This window comes from Pelophylax lessonae (genome assembly GCF_965119305.1).
Source record: "Pelophylax lessonae genome assembly, chromosome: 4".
Taxonomy (NCBI): Eukaryota; Metazoa; Chordata; class Amphibia; order Anura; family Ranidae; genus Pelophylax; species Pelophylax lessonae.
Window position 1 is genome coordinate 496247394 of NC_138771.1, and position 20126 is coordinate 496267519.

Sequence of the window (20126 nt, forward strand, 5' to 3'; positions counted from 1 at the left end):
CAGGAAATTAAGAAAAATCTCCCCAAAGGGACACAGCAAAAAAAAAAAAAAAAAAAATTGCACACCAGTGGTTAAACAATAAAAAGGAAGAGGACTTGCGTGGCCCTGAAACTTTGCATGTGTCGCCTGTGATGTGATCATTCTTCAATAAAAATTCAATAAAGATTTGGATGTAATTTATGATCGATGGTGTGCTGGCGAATATGTGCATCAGATCAGGAATAGGGGACACTGGTTCTGGTGACATCCAGGGATTTCCTCACTTTGGACGGATTTCCTTGCACTTCCTGCTGTGTCTCTAGGACAGGAAGTGAAGGGAAATCTTCCCAATGGGGCACAGATGGCAAAATATAACCAAACAGGAATTATAACCCCCCCCCCCTTACTCTGTCCAAATGAAAATACATTTTCTGTATTTAGTTGACTTTAAAGAAAATGTAAAAGCAAAAACATTTTAGATAGAGAAGGGAAGAGTTTTTTTGGTCTGTGTCCCATTGGGGTGATTTTCACTTCCTGCCTCCTTTAACAGTCACCAACAGAACAGATGTCCCCGGTGAAAGTTTTCCCTTCACCTCCTATTCTATTGACAACTGGAACATTTTTGATATCCCCTGAGATCTTTTTTTAACCACTTGCCATTTTAATGCGTCAGGTCAGCTCTGATACGCGAAATGACGTACCTGTACGTCGCTTCATGTAATAGATAGTAAAGGAGGCATACATACATGCTCATTGGCCGGAGGGGGAAGCCAATAACCGGCTTGGTGGACTCGATGTCCGCTGGCCACCCGTGATTGCTCCCCATGGAGAGAGAACGGCGGTCTGCTGATGTAAACAAGGCAGACCGCTGTTCTGTCAGATGAACACAGGGATCTTGTGTTGTTCTTATTTAGGAACAGAGGTCTCTGCTCATCCAGTGAGTTGTCCCCCCACACAGTTAGAAAGCACCCCTTAGGAGCACACTCAACCCTTTGATTGCCCCGGTGTTAACCCCTTCCCTGTCAGTGTCAGTACAGTAACAGTGCACATTTTTAGCACTGATTACTGTAGTAATGTCACCGGTCCCCTAAAAAGTGTCAGTTAGGGGTCCGATCTATCCGCCGCAATGTCGCAGTCCCGCTAAAAATCGCTGATCGCTGCCATTAGTAATAAAAAACATAAATAATGAAAATGACATAAATCTTTCCCCTAGTTTGTAGACGCGATAACTTTTGCGCAAACCAATCAAAATACACTTATTGGGATTTTTTTTACCAATAATATGTAGTAGAATACAAATTGGCCTAAATTGATGAAAAAAAAATATTTTTTTAATTGGGAATGTTTTAAAGCAAAAAATAAAAAAAAATATATATATTTTTTTTTTTCAGAATTGTCACTCTTTTTTTTTTTTTGTTTATAGCGCAAAAATAAAAACCACAGAGGTGATCAAAAACCACCAAAAGAAAGCTCTATTTGTGGGAAAAAAAGGACATCAATTTTATTTGGGTACAGCGTTGCAGTTAAAGTAATGCAGTGTCGTATCGCAAAAAATGGCCTGGTCAGTAAGGGGGTAAAAGCTTCCGGTCCTTAAGTGGTAATTTTTATGCTAGGCATGCGCAGTGGGTGTGCCAAATGCACCTGAGCACACCCTAATCACTATGTGTGAAGTTGATTCCCCACCTACTGCCCAGGCGCCCCCCCATCTTGTTCCCCCCCCAACTGCTCTGGAGTGCTGCTGGCTTCCCTCCTCTCCCCTCACCCCTGACTGCTGCTGCATGTGATGTTTTAGGATGGAGAATGGGGGAAGGGGCTAGAAATTATGTAATTTACCCACCCTTCCTTTTCTAAATGAAGACAGTGAATACTCTCGCTCACTGTGTCCATTCATGACTGAAGCATAGTAAACTGTTTACTTTGCTTCATTTTGTGAATGAACAGGATGCCTCATAGCACATAGCACTTCCCATTTATTCACTGTCCTTTGCAGCTCACACTGCAGAGAAAGGCAAGTGTGTTTGAGCTTTGGGGTGCACACCTATGTCTCGATGACAGGATTTTTTGCCAATGCACATTCCATCCAAACCTAAAAAACAACAAAAAAAGTTTTACCTTTAGATACATTGAGATCTGAGAGATTATGTTATCAAAGTGTGAGAAATTCTGAGGTGTGATTGTGGAATGTGTTGTGCACAGATACAGAGGAATGTTACAAAGGAATAGCACAATTATGGAGAAGAATGGTGAATAAAGTAAATAACAGCAATGATAATAACAATAAACAGAAACATTCTGGAATCTAGATGAATACATAGTTCAGCTGGGAAACGTCGCGTATAAAGTAATACAATGTCACACAGAGTACAGAGGATAGAGTGATGATGGTAATAATATTAATAATAATGCACAGAAATATCTATTATATAGGAATACAGAGAGTACAGAGGAGCAGTAATAAAGTGATAATAATTAATAATAATACACAGAAATATATATTCTATATGAATACAGAGTACAGAGGAGTAGTAATAGAGTGATGATGATGATAATTAATAATAATAATATTAATACACAGAAATATATATTCTATATGAATACAGAGTACAGAGGAGTAGTAATATAGTGATGATGATGATAATTAATAATAATAATATTAATACACAGAAATATATATTCTATATGAATACAGAGTACAGAGGAGTAGTAATAGAGTGATGATGAGGATAATTAATAATAATAATATTAATACACAGAAATATCTATTCTATATGAATACAGAGTACAGAGGAGTAGTAATATAGTGATGATGATAATTATTATCATTAATAATAATATAATAATACACAGAAATATCTATTCTATATGAATACAGAGGAGTAGTAATAGAGTGATGATGATGATAATTATTAATAATAATAATAATAATCCACAGAAATATTTATTCTATATGAATACAGAGTACAGCGGAGTAGTAATAGAGTGATGATGATGATGATGATAATTAATAATAATAATACACAAAAATATATATTCTATATGAATAGAGAGTTCAGCTGGGAAGCATCGCATATAAAGTAATACAATGTCACACAGAGTACAGAGGAGCCATGATAACAATACAATGTTATATAGAGAGGAATAGAAGGCAGCAGTATTGTTAGGAATGTCGCACACAGAGAGCAGAGCGCAGTACAGAGGAGCAATGATAATAATACAATGTTATATAGAGAGGAATAGAAGGGAGCAGTAGAGAATGTCGCACACACAGAGCAGAGCGCAGTACAGAGGAGGTGAAGTGACAGGATGTGATCCTACAGAGCGCAGACTTCCAGTATTATTCTGTGCCAGCAGCGGGGGGGGGGATAATGAGAGGGGGGGCGGCCTCACGTTGTGATTGGTCGGCTGTAATCCGGGATCGGATCGTGCAGAGATAATCTGCGACCAGAGAGGGATCGGCAGAAAAGGAGCTGCCCGGAGAAGTCGGGGTGTCTAGTGTCGCCCCCTCATGGCCTGAACCTGCGGGGGGAGCACCATGTGGGGGAGCTGGGCTCTTCTCTACATCCTCCTGCCCGGCTGTGCGGGGCCCGGGGCCCCTTCCACCATCCCACCCGACACGTGAGTCTGCTTTCTGCTACTTACTCTGACTGTCCTGACTATTCAGCATCAATTACTTACCCCCAGGACCCAGGAGTCCCTACCTACTCCCTACTACCATAAGTGCTGTCCCTCCATACCCAGGAGCCTCTACCTACTCCCTACTACCATAAGTGCTGTCCCTCCAGACCAGGAGTCCCTACCTACTACCTACTACCATAAGTGCTGTCCCTCCACACCCAGGAGCCCCTACCTACTCCCTACTCCCTACTACCATATGTACTGTCTCTCCGGACCCAGGAGTCCCTACCTACTCCCTACTACCATAAGTACTGTCCCTCCATACCCAGGAGCCCCTACCTACTCCTTACTACCATAAGTGCTGTCCCTCCACACCCAGGAGCCCCTACCTACTCCCTACTACCATACGTACTGTCTCTCCGGACCCAGGAGTCCCTACCTACTCCCTACTACCATAAGTACTGTCCCTCCGGACCCAGGAGCCCCTACCTGCTCCCTACTACCATAAGTGCTGTCCCTCCGGACCCAGGAGCCCCTACTTACTCCCTACTACCATAAGTGCTGTCCTTCCAGACCCAGGAGTCCCTACCTATTCCCTACTACCATAAGTACTGTCCCTCCGGACCCAGGAACCCTACTACCATAAGTACTGTCCCTCCATACCCAGGAGCCCCTACCTATAGCCTATAACCATAAGTGCTGTCCCTCCGGATCCAGGAGCCCCTACCTACCCCCTACTACCATAAGTACTGTCCCTCCGGACCCAGGAGCCCCTACCTACTCCCTACTACCATAAGTACTGTCCCTCCGGACCCAGGAACCCTACTACCATAAGTACTGTCCCTCCATACCCAGGAGCCCCTACCTATTCCCTATAACCATAAGTGCTGTCCCTCCGGATCCAGGAGCCCCTACCTACCCCCTACTACCATAAGTACTGTCCCTCCGGACCCAAGAGCCCCTACCTACTCCCTACTACCATAAGTACTGTCCCTCCGGACCCAGGAGACCCTACCTGCTCCCTACTACCATAAGTGCTGTCCCTCCGGACCCAGGAGCCCCTACCTACTCGCTACTACCATAAGTGCTGTTTCTCCAGACCCAGGAGTCCCTACCTACTACCATAAGTACTGTCCCTCCAGACCCAGTAGCCCCTACCTACTCCCTACTACCATACGTACTGTCTCTCCGGACCCAGGAGTCCCTACCTACTCTTTACTACCATTAATACTGTCCCTCCGGACCCAGGAGCCCCTACCTATTCCCTACTACCATAAGTACTGTCCCTCCGGACCCAGGAACCCTACTACCATAAGTACTGTCCCTCCATACCCAGGCGCCCCTACCTACTCCCTATTACCATAAGTACTGTCTCTCCGGACCCAGGAGCACCTACCTACTCCCTACTACCATACGTACTGTCTCTCTGGACCCAGGTGCCCCTACCTACTCCCTACTACCATACGTACTGTCTCTCCGGACCCAGGAGTCCCTACCTACTCTCTACTACCATAAGTATTGTCCCTCCAGACCCAGGAGCCCCTACCTATTCCCTACTACCATAAGTACTGTCCCTCCGGACCCAGGAACCCTACTACCATAAGTACTGTCCCTCCATACCCAGGAGCCTCTACCTATTCCCTATAACCATAAGTGCTGTCCCTCCGGATCCAGGAGCCCCTACCTACCCCCTACTACCATAAGTACTGTCCCTCCGGACCCAGGAGCCCCTACCTACTCCCTACTACCATAAGTACTGTCCCTCCGGACCCAGGAGACCCTACCTGCTCCCTACTACCATAAGTGCTGTCCCTCTGGACCCAGGAGCCCCTACCTACTCCCTACTACCATAAGTGCTGTCCCTCCAGACCCAGGAGTCCCTACCTACTACCTACTACCATACGTACTGTCTCTCCGGACCCAGGAGTCCCTACCTACTCTTTACTACCATTAATACTGTCCCTCCGGACCCAGGAGCCCCTACCTATTCCCTACTACCATAAGTACTGTCCCTCCGGACCCAGGAACCCTACTACCATAAGTACTGTCCCTCCATACCCAGGAGCCCCTACCTACTCCCTATTACCATAAGTACTGTCTCTCCGGACCCAGGAGCCCCTACCTACTCCATACTACCATAAGTACTCTCTCTCTGGACCCAGGTGCCCCTACCTACTCCCTACTACCATACGCACAGTTTCTCCGGACCAGGAGCCCCTACCTACTCCCTACTACCCTAAGTACTGTTCCTTCCAGACCAGGAGCCCCTGCCTACTCCCTACTACCATAAGTGCAGTCCCTCCGGGCCCAGGAGAACCTACCTACTCCCTACTACCATAAGTACTGTCCCTCCAGACCAAGAAGCCCTACCTACTCCCTACTATCATAAGTAATGTCCCTCCGAACCTAGGAGTCCTTACCTACTACCACGAGTACTCTCTCTCTCCGGACCTAGGAGTCCTACCTACTCCCTACTATCATAAGTACTGTTCCTCCAGACCCAGGAGTCCTACCTACTCTCTACTATCATAAGTACTGTTCCTCCGGACCCAGGAGCCCCTACCTACTCCCTACTACCTTAAGTACTGCCCCTCCGGACCAGGAGCCTCTACCTACTCCCTACTACCATAAGTGCTGTCCCTCCAGGCCCAGGAGAACCTACCTACTCCCTACTACCGTAAGTACTGTCCCTCCAGACCAAGGATCCCTACCTACTCCCTACTATCATAAGTAATGTCCCTCCAAACCCAGGAGCACCTACCTACTCTCTACTACCATGAGTACTGTCCTTCCGGACCCAGGAGCCCATACCTACTCACTGCTACCATGAGTACTGTCCTTCCGGACCCAGGAGCCCCTACCTACTCCCTGCTACCATAAGTACTGTCCCTCCGGACCCAGGAGCCCTACCTACTCCCTATTACCATAAGTACTATCTTTCTGACCCAGGAGCCCCTACCTAATCCCTACTACTAAAAGTACTGTCCCTCCCGACCCAGGAGCCCCTATCTGATCCCTACTACCATAAGTACTGTCCCTCCAGACCCAGGAGCCACTACCTACTCCCTTCTACTATAAATACTGTCCCCCAGGACCCAGGAGCCCCTACCTACTCCCTAATACCATAAGTACTGGCCCTCCGGACCCGGAGCCCCTACCTACTCCCTTATATTATAAGTACTGTCCCTTCAGACCTGGAAGCCCCTACTTACTCCCTACTACTATAAGTACTGTCCCTCCAGACCAGGAGCCCCTACCTACTCCCTTCCATCATAAGTATTGTCCCTCCGGACCCAGGAGATCCTACCTACTCACTATTGCCAAAAGTACTGTCCCTCCGGACCCAGGAGCCCCTACCTACTCCCTACTACCATAAGTACTGTCCCTCCGAACCAGGAACCCCTACCTACACCCTTATAACATAAGTACATACTCCTTCTGTACCCTGTAGCCCCTACTTACTCCCTACTACCATAAGTACTGTCCCTCCAGACCAGGAGCCCCTACATACGTCCTCATGCCATAAGTACGGTTATTCCAGACCCAGGGGCCCCTACCTATTCCCTTCTACCATAAGTACTGTCCCTCTGGACCAAGGAGCCCCTACCTTCTGCCTACTACCCTAAGTACTGTCCCTCTGGACCAGGAGCCCCTACCTACTCCCCTCTATCATAAGTACTGTCCCTCCGGACCCAGAAGAACCTATCTACCCCCTACCACCATAAGTACTGTCCCTCCAAACTCAGGAGCCCCTACCTACTCCCTACTACCATAAGTACTGTCCCTCCGGACCAGGAGACCCTACCTACTCCCCTCTACCATAAGTACTGTCCCTCCGGACCCAGGAGAAACTACCCACTCCCTACTACCCTAAGTACTGCCGTTCCAGACCCAGAAGCGCCTACCCACTCCCTACTACCATAAGTACTGTCCCTCCGGACCCAGGAGCCCCTACCTATACCCTACTACCATCAATACTGTCCCTCCAGGTCCAGAAACCCCTACTGACCCCCTACTATCATAAGTACTGCCCCTCAGTATTAGCCCCTTCCTAAACATTACTTTCATATCTACTGCCCCTTCAGACCACCTACCCCCTACTACAGTAATTAATGCCACTTCTGACCGAAGAACCCCTACCTACACATTACTACCATAATCACTGCCCTTCCAAATCCAGGAGTCTTTACCTCTCCACACTACCAAAAGTACTTTCTTTCGAACCCTGGAGCCCCTACCTACTCCCTACTACTATAAGTACTGCCCTTCCAAACCTGGAAGCCCCTAGCTACCCCTTACTACCATAAGTACTGCCCCTCTGGATCCAAGAATCCCTACCCACCACCTAGTACTATAAGAACTGCCACTCTGGACCCCTTAACTACCACCTACCCATTCCAGACCCAGGAGTCCTTCTTACCCCTACTGCAACCATTACCACTCCAGACCTAGGAGCTCCTACCTATCCTCTATTATAATGAGTGCCCCTGTGGACCCAGAAGCCTTAACTAATGCCAATCCCTTTGCTGGAATATTACCCCAATCTCTGTCCCACCACACTTAGGAAACCCTACCTACTCTCTACCCTGAAACTACCTCCCCACATTACCTGTGAGTCACCTTTCTACTAGTCACTGAGACTGTTACCCTAATTTCACTCAACTCTAGAGTCACTGGCCTTTCTATACTGAATGTTTGTCTACCTACTTTTACTACCCACCTATCACCCTCAGCAGCCATCCATCAGAAGCTACCCACCTACCCTAACTATTTACACCACTGTTATCTACCCACCAGCTTTTAATTGCTGCTGCCATTTACCCTACCTACCTGACCTATCTGATGGTACTTATTGTGTTTCTGTTGCTATGTATACAGTGGACAGTAACAAAATCAAATGTCACCATCCTACCAGGTTTAGTTATTGTTTGGTATATTTGCATACAAACTTTGTATTTCTTTTCCTTTTTCTGAAATGTATCTGTTGTTGGTGAATCAGGAGAGCAGTACCCTGTCCACCTCCCTATTGTCTGGTGTATCCACACACCTCTACTGTCTAGTGCCACCTACTACCCACTGCACACACTATCTATACACCCTATCTGCTGTGCTAACTGCCTTTTTACAATTCCACACCACCCTGACTTCTAGAGCCTCAGCCTGTGCTCATCCTCCCTGGCAGACATCTACCCAACTACTTACCTGCCAACAGCTTTCCACCCCTACCTGTCTGTTGTGCCATCCAGCCTTCTGGCTATCTAGCTCTCCAAAGCTTTCTCCTTAACCCACTTACCTACTCCTTCTAGTGCAGACTGGACAACCTACAGACACCCAGATTTTGTAGAACGACAATTTCCAGCTTGTCCCATACCTGCCAAGGCTGTGGAGGGATAGTTTTCTTTTGTTCGTACTACCAAAAGCTGACATATGTTTTATAAGGTATCAATGTTTGGATGATGATACAGCTTCAGAAACAAGTTATATATAATCTGTTATATCCATTTCCTTATAGTAACAGAAGGATATACTGTTTGGTGATTTATTGTTTAGTTCACCTACAGTAGAGTTAATATTTTCATGGTTTTAGGATGCTGAAAAGTAAAATGTTCTGGTTTAAGGGGGCTATTGGTTAGATCCCTGTGTGTTCTGGGGTCTGCACACCGTCTGTGTCCATCACAAGGGATTTCCACCATCCCTGTGCTGAGTTCCTGGGTCTGCAGACCTGCTGTGCCTATAGTGAGGGGTTCCCACCATCCCTTTGCTGAAATCCGGGGTCTGCACTCTGCACACCTGCTGCGCCCATTATGAGAGGTTCCCACCTTACTTGCACTGAAATCCTGGGTCTGCACATCTGCTGTTTCCATTATGAGGGGTTCCCACCATCACTGTGCTGAGTTCCTGCCTCTGCACACCTGCTGTGCCTATAATGAGTGGTTCCCACCATCCATGTGCTGAGTTCCTAGGTCTGCTCACCTGCTGTGCCTATTATGAGGATTTCCCACCATCCCTATGCTGAGTTATGGGTCTGCACACCTGCTGCGCCCATTATGAGGGGTTCTCACCATCCCTGTGCTGAGTTCCTGGGTCTGCACAGCTGCTGTGCCCATTAAGAGTGGTCCCCACCATCCATGTGCTTAGTTCCTGGGTCTGCACACCTGATGTGCCTATTATGAGGGGTTCCCACCATCCCTGTGCTGAGTTCCTGGGTCTGCACAGCTGCTGTGCCCATTAACAGTGGTCCCCATCATCCATGTGCTTAGTTCCTGGGTCTGCACACCTGCTGTGCCTATTATGAGGGGTTCCCACCATCACTGTGCTGAGTTCATGGGTCTGCACAGCTGCTGTGCCCATTATGAGTTTTCCCCACCATCCATGTGCTGAGTTCCTGGGTCTGCACACCTGCTGTGCCTATAATGAGGAGTTCCCAGCATCCCTGTGCTGAGTTCCTGGCTCTGCACACCTGCTGTGCCCATTGTGAGGGGTCCCCACCATCCCTGTTCTGGATTCCTATTTATTTTAAAGGAGGATCTGAAACACATGAAGGTAGTCCGTAACCTTCAAGACTCCCAGGTTGACCAGAACAAACCTGGCAATTATGGCAGGGAGCTCTCACTGTTGGAATAACCAAGACATAAGAAGCAGTGTTGGGGTAGTTACTCAAAAAATGTAACTAGTTACTAGTTACTTCTGTAAATTGTAATGAGATTACTTTACTAGTTACTGCATTTGAAAAGTAACTTCACTACTTATTACTTTACTTTCCTCTTTCTTAATTGACCGTGTAGAAGAAGATACATGACACTCTTTCTGCATAGAGTTTATTGTATAAACACAGGCTTTGGGAAACATGAGAACAAAACCTGAAAAAACAGAATAAAACATAAAGTGCAACAAAAAGTCATAAACTTCATCCCTCTCTATTCTTCAAAATAACGATTATATCGCACGGCTTGGGTAACGCAGGAGAGCGCGTTCCTATAGCCTAGTAAAGTAGTGTAGTTACCTCCTATAGCCTAGTAAAGTAGTGTAGTTACCTCCTATAGCCTAGTAAATTAGTGTAGTTACCTCCTATAGCCTAGTAAAGTAGTGTAGTTACTTCCTATAGCCTAGTAAAGTAGTGTAGTTACCTCCTATAGCCTAGTAAAGTAGTGTAGTTACTTCCTATAGCCTAGTAAAGTAGTGTAGTTACTTCCTATAGCCTAGTAAAGTAGTGTAGTTACCTCCTATAGCCTAGTAAAGTAGTGTAGTTACTTCCTATAGCCTAGTAAAGTAGTGTAGTTACCTCCTATAGCCTAGTAAAGTAGTGTAGTTACCTTCTATAGCCTAGTAAAGTAGTGTAGTTACTTCCTATAGCCTAGTAAAGTAGTGTAGTTACCTCCTATAGCCTAGTAAAGTAGTGTAGTTACCTCCTATAGCCTAGTAAAGTAGTGTAGTTACTTCCTATAGCCTAGTAAAGTAGTGTAGTTACTTCCTATAGCCTAGTAAAGTAGTGTAGTTACCTCCTATAGCCTAGTAAAGTAGTGTAGTTACCTCCTATAGCCTAGTAAAGTAGAGTAGTTACCTCCTATAGCCTAGTAAAGTAGTGTAGTTACCAATATTAGTATTGGAACTAGTTACATTACTTAGTTACCAAAAAAAGTAATGTAGTTACTGTAATCAGTTACTTTGTAACTAGTTACCCCCAACACTGATAAGAAGCTAGGGGCTGACTTCGCCCACCAAGCTTCATATTATCCTTAAAGTGGTTGTAAACCTTTTTTCTTTTTATAAAATAAGTTCTACTTACCTGCTCTCTGCAAAGGTATTGCACAGAGCGGCCTTTTGCCTCCTTCTGAGTTCCCACATCGCTGCCATATGCTCCTCCTCTTTTGCTTGTACCCCCATAGCAAGTTGTATGCTATGGGGGCAAATGTGCAAAAGTGCTCCTAGGTTGGCCTGTGTGTGTCCATAGACACACATTATGGCTCAGCCACGCCCCCCGCTCACAATGTCTCCTGCTGTTATCAGTGCAGCCTGTGAGAGCAGAAAGAGGGCAGAGAAAAACTGCAGCCAGGCACAGCGCTGGTTTGATGTAGGACTCAGGTAGTGGAGGGTTTTTTACCTAAAAGTGCTTGTAAACCTCTGACATGAAATCTAAACAAAGCATATGATTCTGTAGTGTGTACTTGTAATAATTAAGAGCACCAAGTGTAATTTCTGTCTGCTGCTTCATTCCTCTGCTAGCATGAGTCACTTCTGACAAGTTTTCCTGACACCAAGAGAAAAATTGTGATGGGAGGGCACAGTCTGTGATTGACAGCCTCGGCTCTGTTCCTGTGTGCTATATGAAGGGGGTATGCCTCTTCCCTCCAATCAGCTCTCAGAGCTTTCCTCACTGATGTAACTTTCCACCCACTGCTTTTCAGAGCTCAGAGATTCTATATAAATTCTGCACTTTGAATAGATATAGGGAAAAGATGTCCGTAGATAAACGGGTACAACTTATGTAGGAGGATTCGTTTTTATCTCCATGTATCTCATGAGGCCAGTCACTTCACTGAGTATATGTAAAAGCTTACAACCACTTTAATGCAGATAATACATTAAGGTTAAAAACCTTTACAGTTTAGAACCACTTCATAACATCAGTTTTGGATGGAGTGCTATTTAACCACTTCCAGTTGTCGCTGGACTTTCGGTGGTTATACCAGGATGATGCAAGTATATTGTATATTGTTTTCTTAGAGCTGGCAGCCGGCTTTCTTGTAATAGCAATCGGAGTGGCTAACTATCTGCTCCATTGCTATTACAAGCAGTGGGAGGGAACGTCGCCCCCCCCCCTTAGACCACACCCCCGCCGCTTTCTGCAGCTTGATCGGGCTTTCTCTTACCACCGGGAGACTAGTGCTACCAGCTTGCAAGACAGCCAAGCAAAGCTGGGATCGGCTTTGATCGACTGTTCATGAAAGTAACACAGAAGCAATGACATGACATTACTTACAGGTACGGTTTACTAAACAATCGGCGCAATTTTTTCAAAAGCATTTGAAAACACTGATGGTGTTTTGAATGCTTTTAAGTGCAGAGGAGAGATTTGGGAGCTTATAGACCCCAGATCTCTCCATAAAGAGTACCTGTCACATGCCTATTGCAGTCACAAGGATGTTTACATTCCTTATGAAAGCAATAAAAGTAATCATAAAAAAAGTAAAGCAACAGTGTTGAAAAAACAAAAACAAATTTAAAAGTGCTCCGGTTAACTAGTGCATCAGTCCCATAGACACGCAAACAGCAATCGTCTCACACATCACCGCAAACATCAGATCACGGGAAAGAATTCTAGCACCAGACCTTCTCTGTAAATCTAAAGTGGTAACCTGTAAAGGCTTTTAAAGCGTCGCCTATGGATAGTAAAATTTACATTGTTTGTCGCTGATGCACGGGCGGCAAAATTTTACCCCTTGGAGACTAAACCTTTTTCTGACACCTGTTGCTTACAAGTTAAAAAACTGTGTTTTTTTGCTATAAAATTACTTAGAACCCCTAAACATTATATATATATATATATATATATATATATATATATATATATATATATTTTTTTTTTTTTTTTCTTTTTAGCAGAGACCCTAGACAATAAAATGGCGGTCCTTGCAATATTTTATGTCACACTGTATTTGCGCAGTGGTCTTTCAAATGCAATTGTTTTGGAAAAAATACAATTTAATGAATTAGAAAAAAAAAAAACAGTAGCAAAATTTTTTGTATAATGTGAAAGATGATGTTACGCTGAGTAAATACTGTAGATGTCATGCTTTAAAATTGCGCACTCTCGTGGAATGGTGACAAACTACGGGACTTAAAAATCTCTATAGACGATGCTTTAAAATATTTTAACTGTTACCAGTTTGGAGTTACAGAGAAGTGCTAGGATTATTGCTCTCTCTCTAACGATTGTGGCGATACCTCACATGTGTGGTTTGGACAATGTTTACGTTTGCAGGCATGACCTACGAATGCGTTCGCTTCTGTGCGCAAGCACAGAGGGATGGGGCGCTTGAATTTTTTTTTCTTATTTATTTTACTTTATATTTTTTATTTTTACGCTGTCCTAGTAAAAAAATTTTTTATCACTTTTATTTCTGTCACAAGGAATATAAAGATCCCTTGTGACAGTGCAGTGACAGGTTCTCTTTATGGAGGGATCTGGGGTCTATAAGATCCCAAACCCCTCCTCTGCACTTGAAAGTATTCAAAACGCCAAAATCGCATTTTTGAATAATTTCTATTTTTTAAAACCTGGCGCCTTTAAGTCTCCAGTAAACCGGAATGATGTTGTGACGTCACTTCCAGGTTACTCGATCTGAGACCCAATCAAAGCTGATTCCAGTTTTGTTTGGATGTCCAGCCAGCGGACGTGCCGGCTGGTCGTTTAGGTCTCTCGGTAGGACGGGAGACCCAGGAGGAGTGGCGGGAGGGGGCGTCCCCTCCCGCTGCTTGTAATAACAGTTGAGCGGCTGCTTAGCCACATCAGTTGTTATTACAGCAGCTGCAGGCATCATCCATGGTACAACCAATTGAAGAAGAAGACCTCCTATTTGCGTTACGTCAACATGAAGGGGGTTAAAGCAGGACATGTTTGGTATCTATTTACTTGGCATAACATCGTCTTTTATATTTTACAAAAAAATGGGTTATGTTTTGTGTTTTTTTTGCTTTAAAATTTTAAAAAGTGTATTTTTCCTAAAAAAATTGCGTTTGAAAAACTGCTGCGCAAATACCGTGTGACATAAAAAATTGCACCAATTTATTCTCCAGGGCCTCTGCTTTAAGAAAATATATAACGTTTGGGGGTTAGTAGTTTTCTAGCAAAAAATACTGATTGTTATATGTGAACAAAAAGTGCCAGAAAAGGCCCGGACTGGAGGTGGTTAAAGCTGAACTCCAGGTATGGTTTTTATTGCATAGTGGCTTTGATCCACCAATGTAAGTATACATTTTCCATATCTGTGGGATTGGAGGACCACTGCAGTAGTCAGTGCTACTGCAGTGAATGCAGCGGTTGTCCAGGACCTGTGCCAAGCAGCCCGTAAGACCATGGTGATCACTGCAGTAGCACGCCATGCGCCAGAGGAGTAGCTAGAACCTTCAGGGCCCCAGTGCAAGAAACCATGAAGGGCCCCCCGGACCCCTGGCCAGGGCCCTTCCCTTCAAGACTGGGGCTTTTTCCACTGATCCTGGGGCCCTTTACTCTCATTGCGGGGCCCTTTATTACAGTCCCGCAGCGGGACCCTTTCACAAGTTCTGCAGTGGGCCCCCTTCCTGCCATCTTGGGGCCTCCCCATGGACCCCTGGCCAGGGCCCTTCCCTTCAAGACTGGGGCTTTTTCCACTGATCCTGGGGCCCTTTACTCTCATTGCGGGGCCCTTTATTACAGTCCCGCAGCAGGACCCTTTCACAAGTTCTGCAGCGGGCCCCCTTCCTGCCATCTTGGGGCCTCCCCACGGTGTTGGAATGCCAGGGCCCGGTCGCAAGCAAGTGTGACCTTTGTGATCCTGGAAGTTCACCCACTGGTGTCAGTAGTTTTTATTTTTTGGTATTTTAATTGTATTATTTTTTATCATTTTGTTTTATTTTTTTTTACAATGTCACTGACTATGACTCTGTCCAGAAAAGGAAGGAGCTGGTAAATACATATTTGCCGACCCCTTCCTGGTTCTCTATTGTGACACATTGCCTGCAGCATCAGGCAGGAAAGGGAAGGGTGCACAGTGGGGGGGGGGGGGGGACCAGGGGAGCACACAGGGGCACAGAGACAGCAGAACACAAGTGAACTGGATAGGAGGAGTGGCGGGGGCAGCAGACAGAGGAACCAATCTCCTCCATTTTCCTCCTGCGGCTACAGGAGGAAAAGGGAGGACAGTGATTTCTCTACATGCTGCCCCCACCTATCCAGGTGTACAGGGGAGCCACACAGGCCCCCTGGAGCATGGGGCCCGGTTGCAATTGCAAAAAAACTTAACGGTTACCTGTTTACAGTTAGAGGAGATATTAATTTTCTTTGGCGTGTGAGCACGGAGGAATGGGGCTCTTTAAAAAAAAATGTATTTTCCTTAATTATTTAAATTTTTTTTATTTTTACACTGTCCCTTTAAACAGGCACTCTTTATGGAGGGATCTGGGATCCACAAAGACCCCAAAACCCTCCCCTGCACTTAAAAGTATGCAAGTAGGGCAGGATCGGCGTTTTTGAACACTGTCATTTTTTTTTAAAATCAATGATTGCTTCCGGGTTTCTACATCGGAGGCCCAATCAAAGCTGAAACTGTCTTTTTCAGGACTCCGGCCAGCCAGAGGACGCATCGGCTGGTGGCTTGGGTCCCCTGGTGGGAGCGGTGGAAGGCGGTGGGATGGGGGGGATGTCCACTCCCACTACTTGTAAGAACAGCCGAGCGGCTGATTAGCTGCATCAGTTGATATTGCTAGAAAGCAGCTCTAAAAAATGGTACCGGTACAACCACTTCAGCAAAATGACGTATAGGTATGTGATTTTGCGGGAAGTGGTTAACCACTTGCCGACTGCCTCACGCAGATTTACTGCAGCAGGGCGGCTCGGCTGCGCATAATCACATAGATCTCGCGCTCCCGCTGTGGTTAGACACAGTGGAAGCCAGACCGCGGGAGGACCGGGTGCGATCGCCGCTGGCCTCCCGCAATCTTCAGATAAACTGACAGGAGAGCTGTCTGCCTATGTAAACAAGGCAGGAGGCTCTCCTGTCAGACAGGCACAATGAGCTCCTGTGTCTCAGCTAAGCTCAAACACCTATCTCTATGTACCTTTCACAGAGCCCCCCCCCCCCCACAGTTAGTAAGCACAATTTAGGAGCACACTTAACCCCTTGATCACCCCCAGTGTTAACCCCTTCCCTGCCAGTGTCATTTATACAGTAACAGTGCATATTATTTAGCACTGATCACTGTATTGGTGTCACTGGTCCCCAAAAAGTGTCACTTAGTGTCAGTTTTGTTCGCTGCAATGTGGCTGATTGCAGCCATTACTAATAAAAACAACAAAGAAAGTAAAAAGTCCAAAAATCTATCCCATAGTTTGTAAATGCTATAACTTTTGTGCAAACCAATTAATATACGCTTTTTTGGGGATTTTTTTGCTAAAAATATGTAGCAGAATACAAATTGGCCTAAACTGATAAAAAAAAAGATTTTTTCAATTTTTTTATTGGGAATGTTGTATAGCAGAAAGTAAAAAATATTGTTTTTTTTTTTTTTGGTTTTTTTTTCGCCCAAAATTGCTGCTCTTTTTTGTTTATAGTGCAAAATCTAAAAACTGCAGAGGTGATCAAATACCACCACAAGAAAGCTCTATTTGTGGGAAAAAAAGGACATCAATTGTGTTTGGGTACAGCGCAATTGTTAGTTAAAGCAACGCAGTGCCGTATCGCAAAAAAATGGAATGGTCATTAAGGGGGTGAAACCTTTCCGGGGCTGAAGTAGTTAAAGTGCACTGGTGACATTTGCTGAGCTCACCATATGAAAATACCCTTTGCCTGGTAATGTTTTGATTAGTGTACTGTTTTTTTTGTTGGGGGCCCTTATAAAGTGAACCTGTTCTTGATTTACACTTTTATTAGTAAATATCTTGGCAAAGATTATGCCTCCTGAATGCCTTTTTTCTTTTTTAATTTTACATTCCATTTCAATGCCGCAACCTCCATAGCCGTGTTTTTAATAAAAAAAAATTATAGGAAAAAAAATTGCCAGACCTTGAAGCATTGCAGCTGCGGCAATGTAAACAGACCTGAGCAGCTTCCATGTCCACTTGTAGGTGAGCAGTAAAAAGGCGGATCAACTGTCTGTTTTTACTGCACAACCCCCCTCCCCCCTCCCCACCCCAACATCCCCTGGCAGTCCATGTGAACTTAGCCTTAAAGTGGATGTAAACCCTCACATATACCCAGTTAAGCGAACAACCTCAGATGATACACAGAGATGAAACAAATCTCCCTAGATACGTTTTATTTGTATATCTGCTGTCTTCGGCTTTCTAAATTCTTTAGAAAGTGAAGATCATGTTACAAAATGTTCTTCCTGTTCCAGCAGTGGGTGTGGAGTCTAGACATACACTGTGTGTGAGCTGATTGGAGGAAAGGCACCTCTCTCCTCCTCCACATAGGCAGAGGAATGAAGAAACATGCAGAGCTGCAGTTTGAATAGACCAGCTCTACCTCTAAGCTCCCTCCCCGACACAAATTTCCAGCTGCTTTTATCTCATGTGTCGGAGAGCTCATCAGAAGTTATCATGCTGATAACAGAGGAACAGAGCAGCAGAAAGGCACGGCACTCAGAGCTTTAGAGAGAGATAAGTAAACACTACAGATATCTGTGCCCAGGTCAGATTTGAATGAGGTTTACAACCAAATTAAAGCTGAAAATGTTCTTTAGCAAGGAACATACAGTGCATCCGGAAAGCATTTACAGCGCTTCTCGTTTTCTACATTTTATGATGTTACAGCCTTATTCCAAAATGGATTAAATTAGTTATTTTTCTCAAAATTCTACAAACAATACACCATAATGACAATGTAAAATAATTTTTTTTTTAAATCTTTGCAAATTTATTCACAGCCTTTGCCATGACACTCAAAATTGAGCTCAGGTTCATCCTGTTTCCACTGATCATCGTTGACATGTTTCTACGACTTGGAGTCCCCCTGTGGTAAATACAGTTGATTAGACTTGATTTGGGAAGGCATGCACCTGTTCTATTTAAGGTCCCACAGTTAACAGTCCCTGTCAGAGCACAAACCAAGCCATGAAGCCATGAAGTCCAAGGAATTTTCTGTAGATCTTTGAGACAGGATTGTATCGAGGCACAGTACTGGGGAAGCGTACAGAAACATTTCTACAGAATTGAAGGTCCCAATTAGCACAGCGGCCTCCTTCATTCGTCAATGGAAGAAGTTTGGAACCATCAGGGCTCTTCTAGAGTGGGCCACCTGGCCAAACTGAGTGATCGGGGGAGAAGGGCCTTAGTCAGTGAGGTGACCAAGAACCCGATGGTCACTCTGTCAGAGCTCCAGTGTTTCTCTGTGGAGAGAGGAGAACCTTCCAGAAGAACAACCAACAATGCAGCACTCCACCAATCAGGCCTGTATAGTAGAGTGGCCTGATGGAAGCCACTTCTCAGTAAAAGGCCCATGACGCATAGCTCCCAACTGTCCCTGATTTTGAGGGACTGTCCCTGATTTGGAACAAAGCCCCTCTGTCCCTCTTTCCTTCTAATGTGTCCCTCATTTTGGTCTGATCTATATAGTTTTATATAAAATGCAATTTTTATCTTTCAAAAAGTTTTTCCCAGTGCTAAACCTTTCATCTAATTTATAAATTGTTGCATTTGTAAATCTCAAAAGCCAATATAAAACAATTGTGGGCTTACATAATCATTTTTTTTTTTATAATTCCCCTTTAAGGGGGCATGGCAGGGGGATGTGTCATATGTCTACAAACATTTGTTAACAGGTGTCCCTCATTCTCATCTCAAAACGTTGGGAAATATGCATGACAGTCCACCTGGAGTTTGTCAAATGTAATGGCTGCAAGCACTGATAAAATGTGGTTCTCCAGCTGGGCCGTTCAACAAAATCTGCTTAAAACCCCTTTCAGTTTTATTTTGCTGCGTGTGCCCCTATTAGGGAGATTCACCCTCTCTATTTGTCCTGATGACCATTATCACTGAAAGTGAAAGTCCCAAATTATGGGTTGTCACCAGAACAGGAAATAAGGGGAAATGTTCTCATGGGGACACTAGTTCTGGTGACTGGGGGTGGTAGGAATATACTCCTTGGTGCTTCTGAACATTCTATTCATTACACGGAGATCTCGATGCTTGGTGGACTTTTTCATTACTCTCTCTAGTGATTTTTAGAACTACATGGATTTTAATTTAATATTGTGCTGCACTTTTCATGTTATATGTTGAAGGTAGTATGGAATATACCTTTGGTGTTCCCGCTGGCAATATTTGTTTTTTATTTTTTTTATCAAGAATGGGGTTTTTATTTAATGTTATTTTGTACATGTGTTTGCGCTGATTATGTTTTGAGACCCTTGTGACAAACATGGAATTCCCTATTATGTTGGGATTTCCTCTCACTTCCTGTTTGCTATGGGACAGGAAATTAAGGGAAATCTCCCCAATGGGACACAGATGGCAGGAGTTAACCATTTTTTATACTATTCAAAATAAAAAAAGGTAAAAACTTTAAATCTGCAGCATTTTATTTAAAGCGGTTCTAAAGGCAGATTTATTTTATCTTAATACATTGTATGCATTAAGATAAAAAATCTATTGTGTGCAGCATCCTCCCTCAGCCCCCCCTAATACTTACCTAAACCCCTTTTCGATCCAGCGATGTTGCACGAGAGCCTTGGCTGTCCGGGACTCTCCCTTCTGATTGGCTGAGACACAGTAGCGGTGCCATTGGCTCCCGCTGCTGTCAGTCAAAGTCAATGAGCCAATATGGGGAGAGAGAGAG

The 20126-nt window shown here is 44.8% G+C and overlaps 1 protein-coding gene across 1 annotated transcript in view; it reads left to right on the top strand.

Annotated features, from left to right (window-relative positions):
* The first annotated feature begins 3398 nt into the window (after window positions 1-3398).
* CACNA2D4 (calcium voltage-gated channel auxiliary subunit alpha2delta 4) overlaps window positions 3399-20126 on the top strand; it is a 414350-nt gene continuing 397622 nt past the window's right edge. The window contains exon 1 of the mRNA XM_082253648.1: window positions 3399-3594. Coding sequence (XP_082109774.1) covers window positions 3512-3594 — 83 coding nt within the window. The 5' untranslated portion in view covers window positions 3399-3511. The remainder of the gene's footprint in view (window positions 3595-20126) is intronic.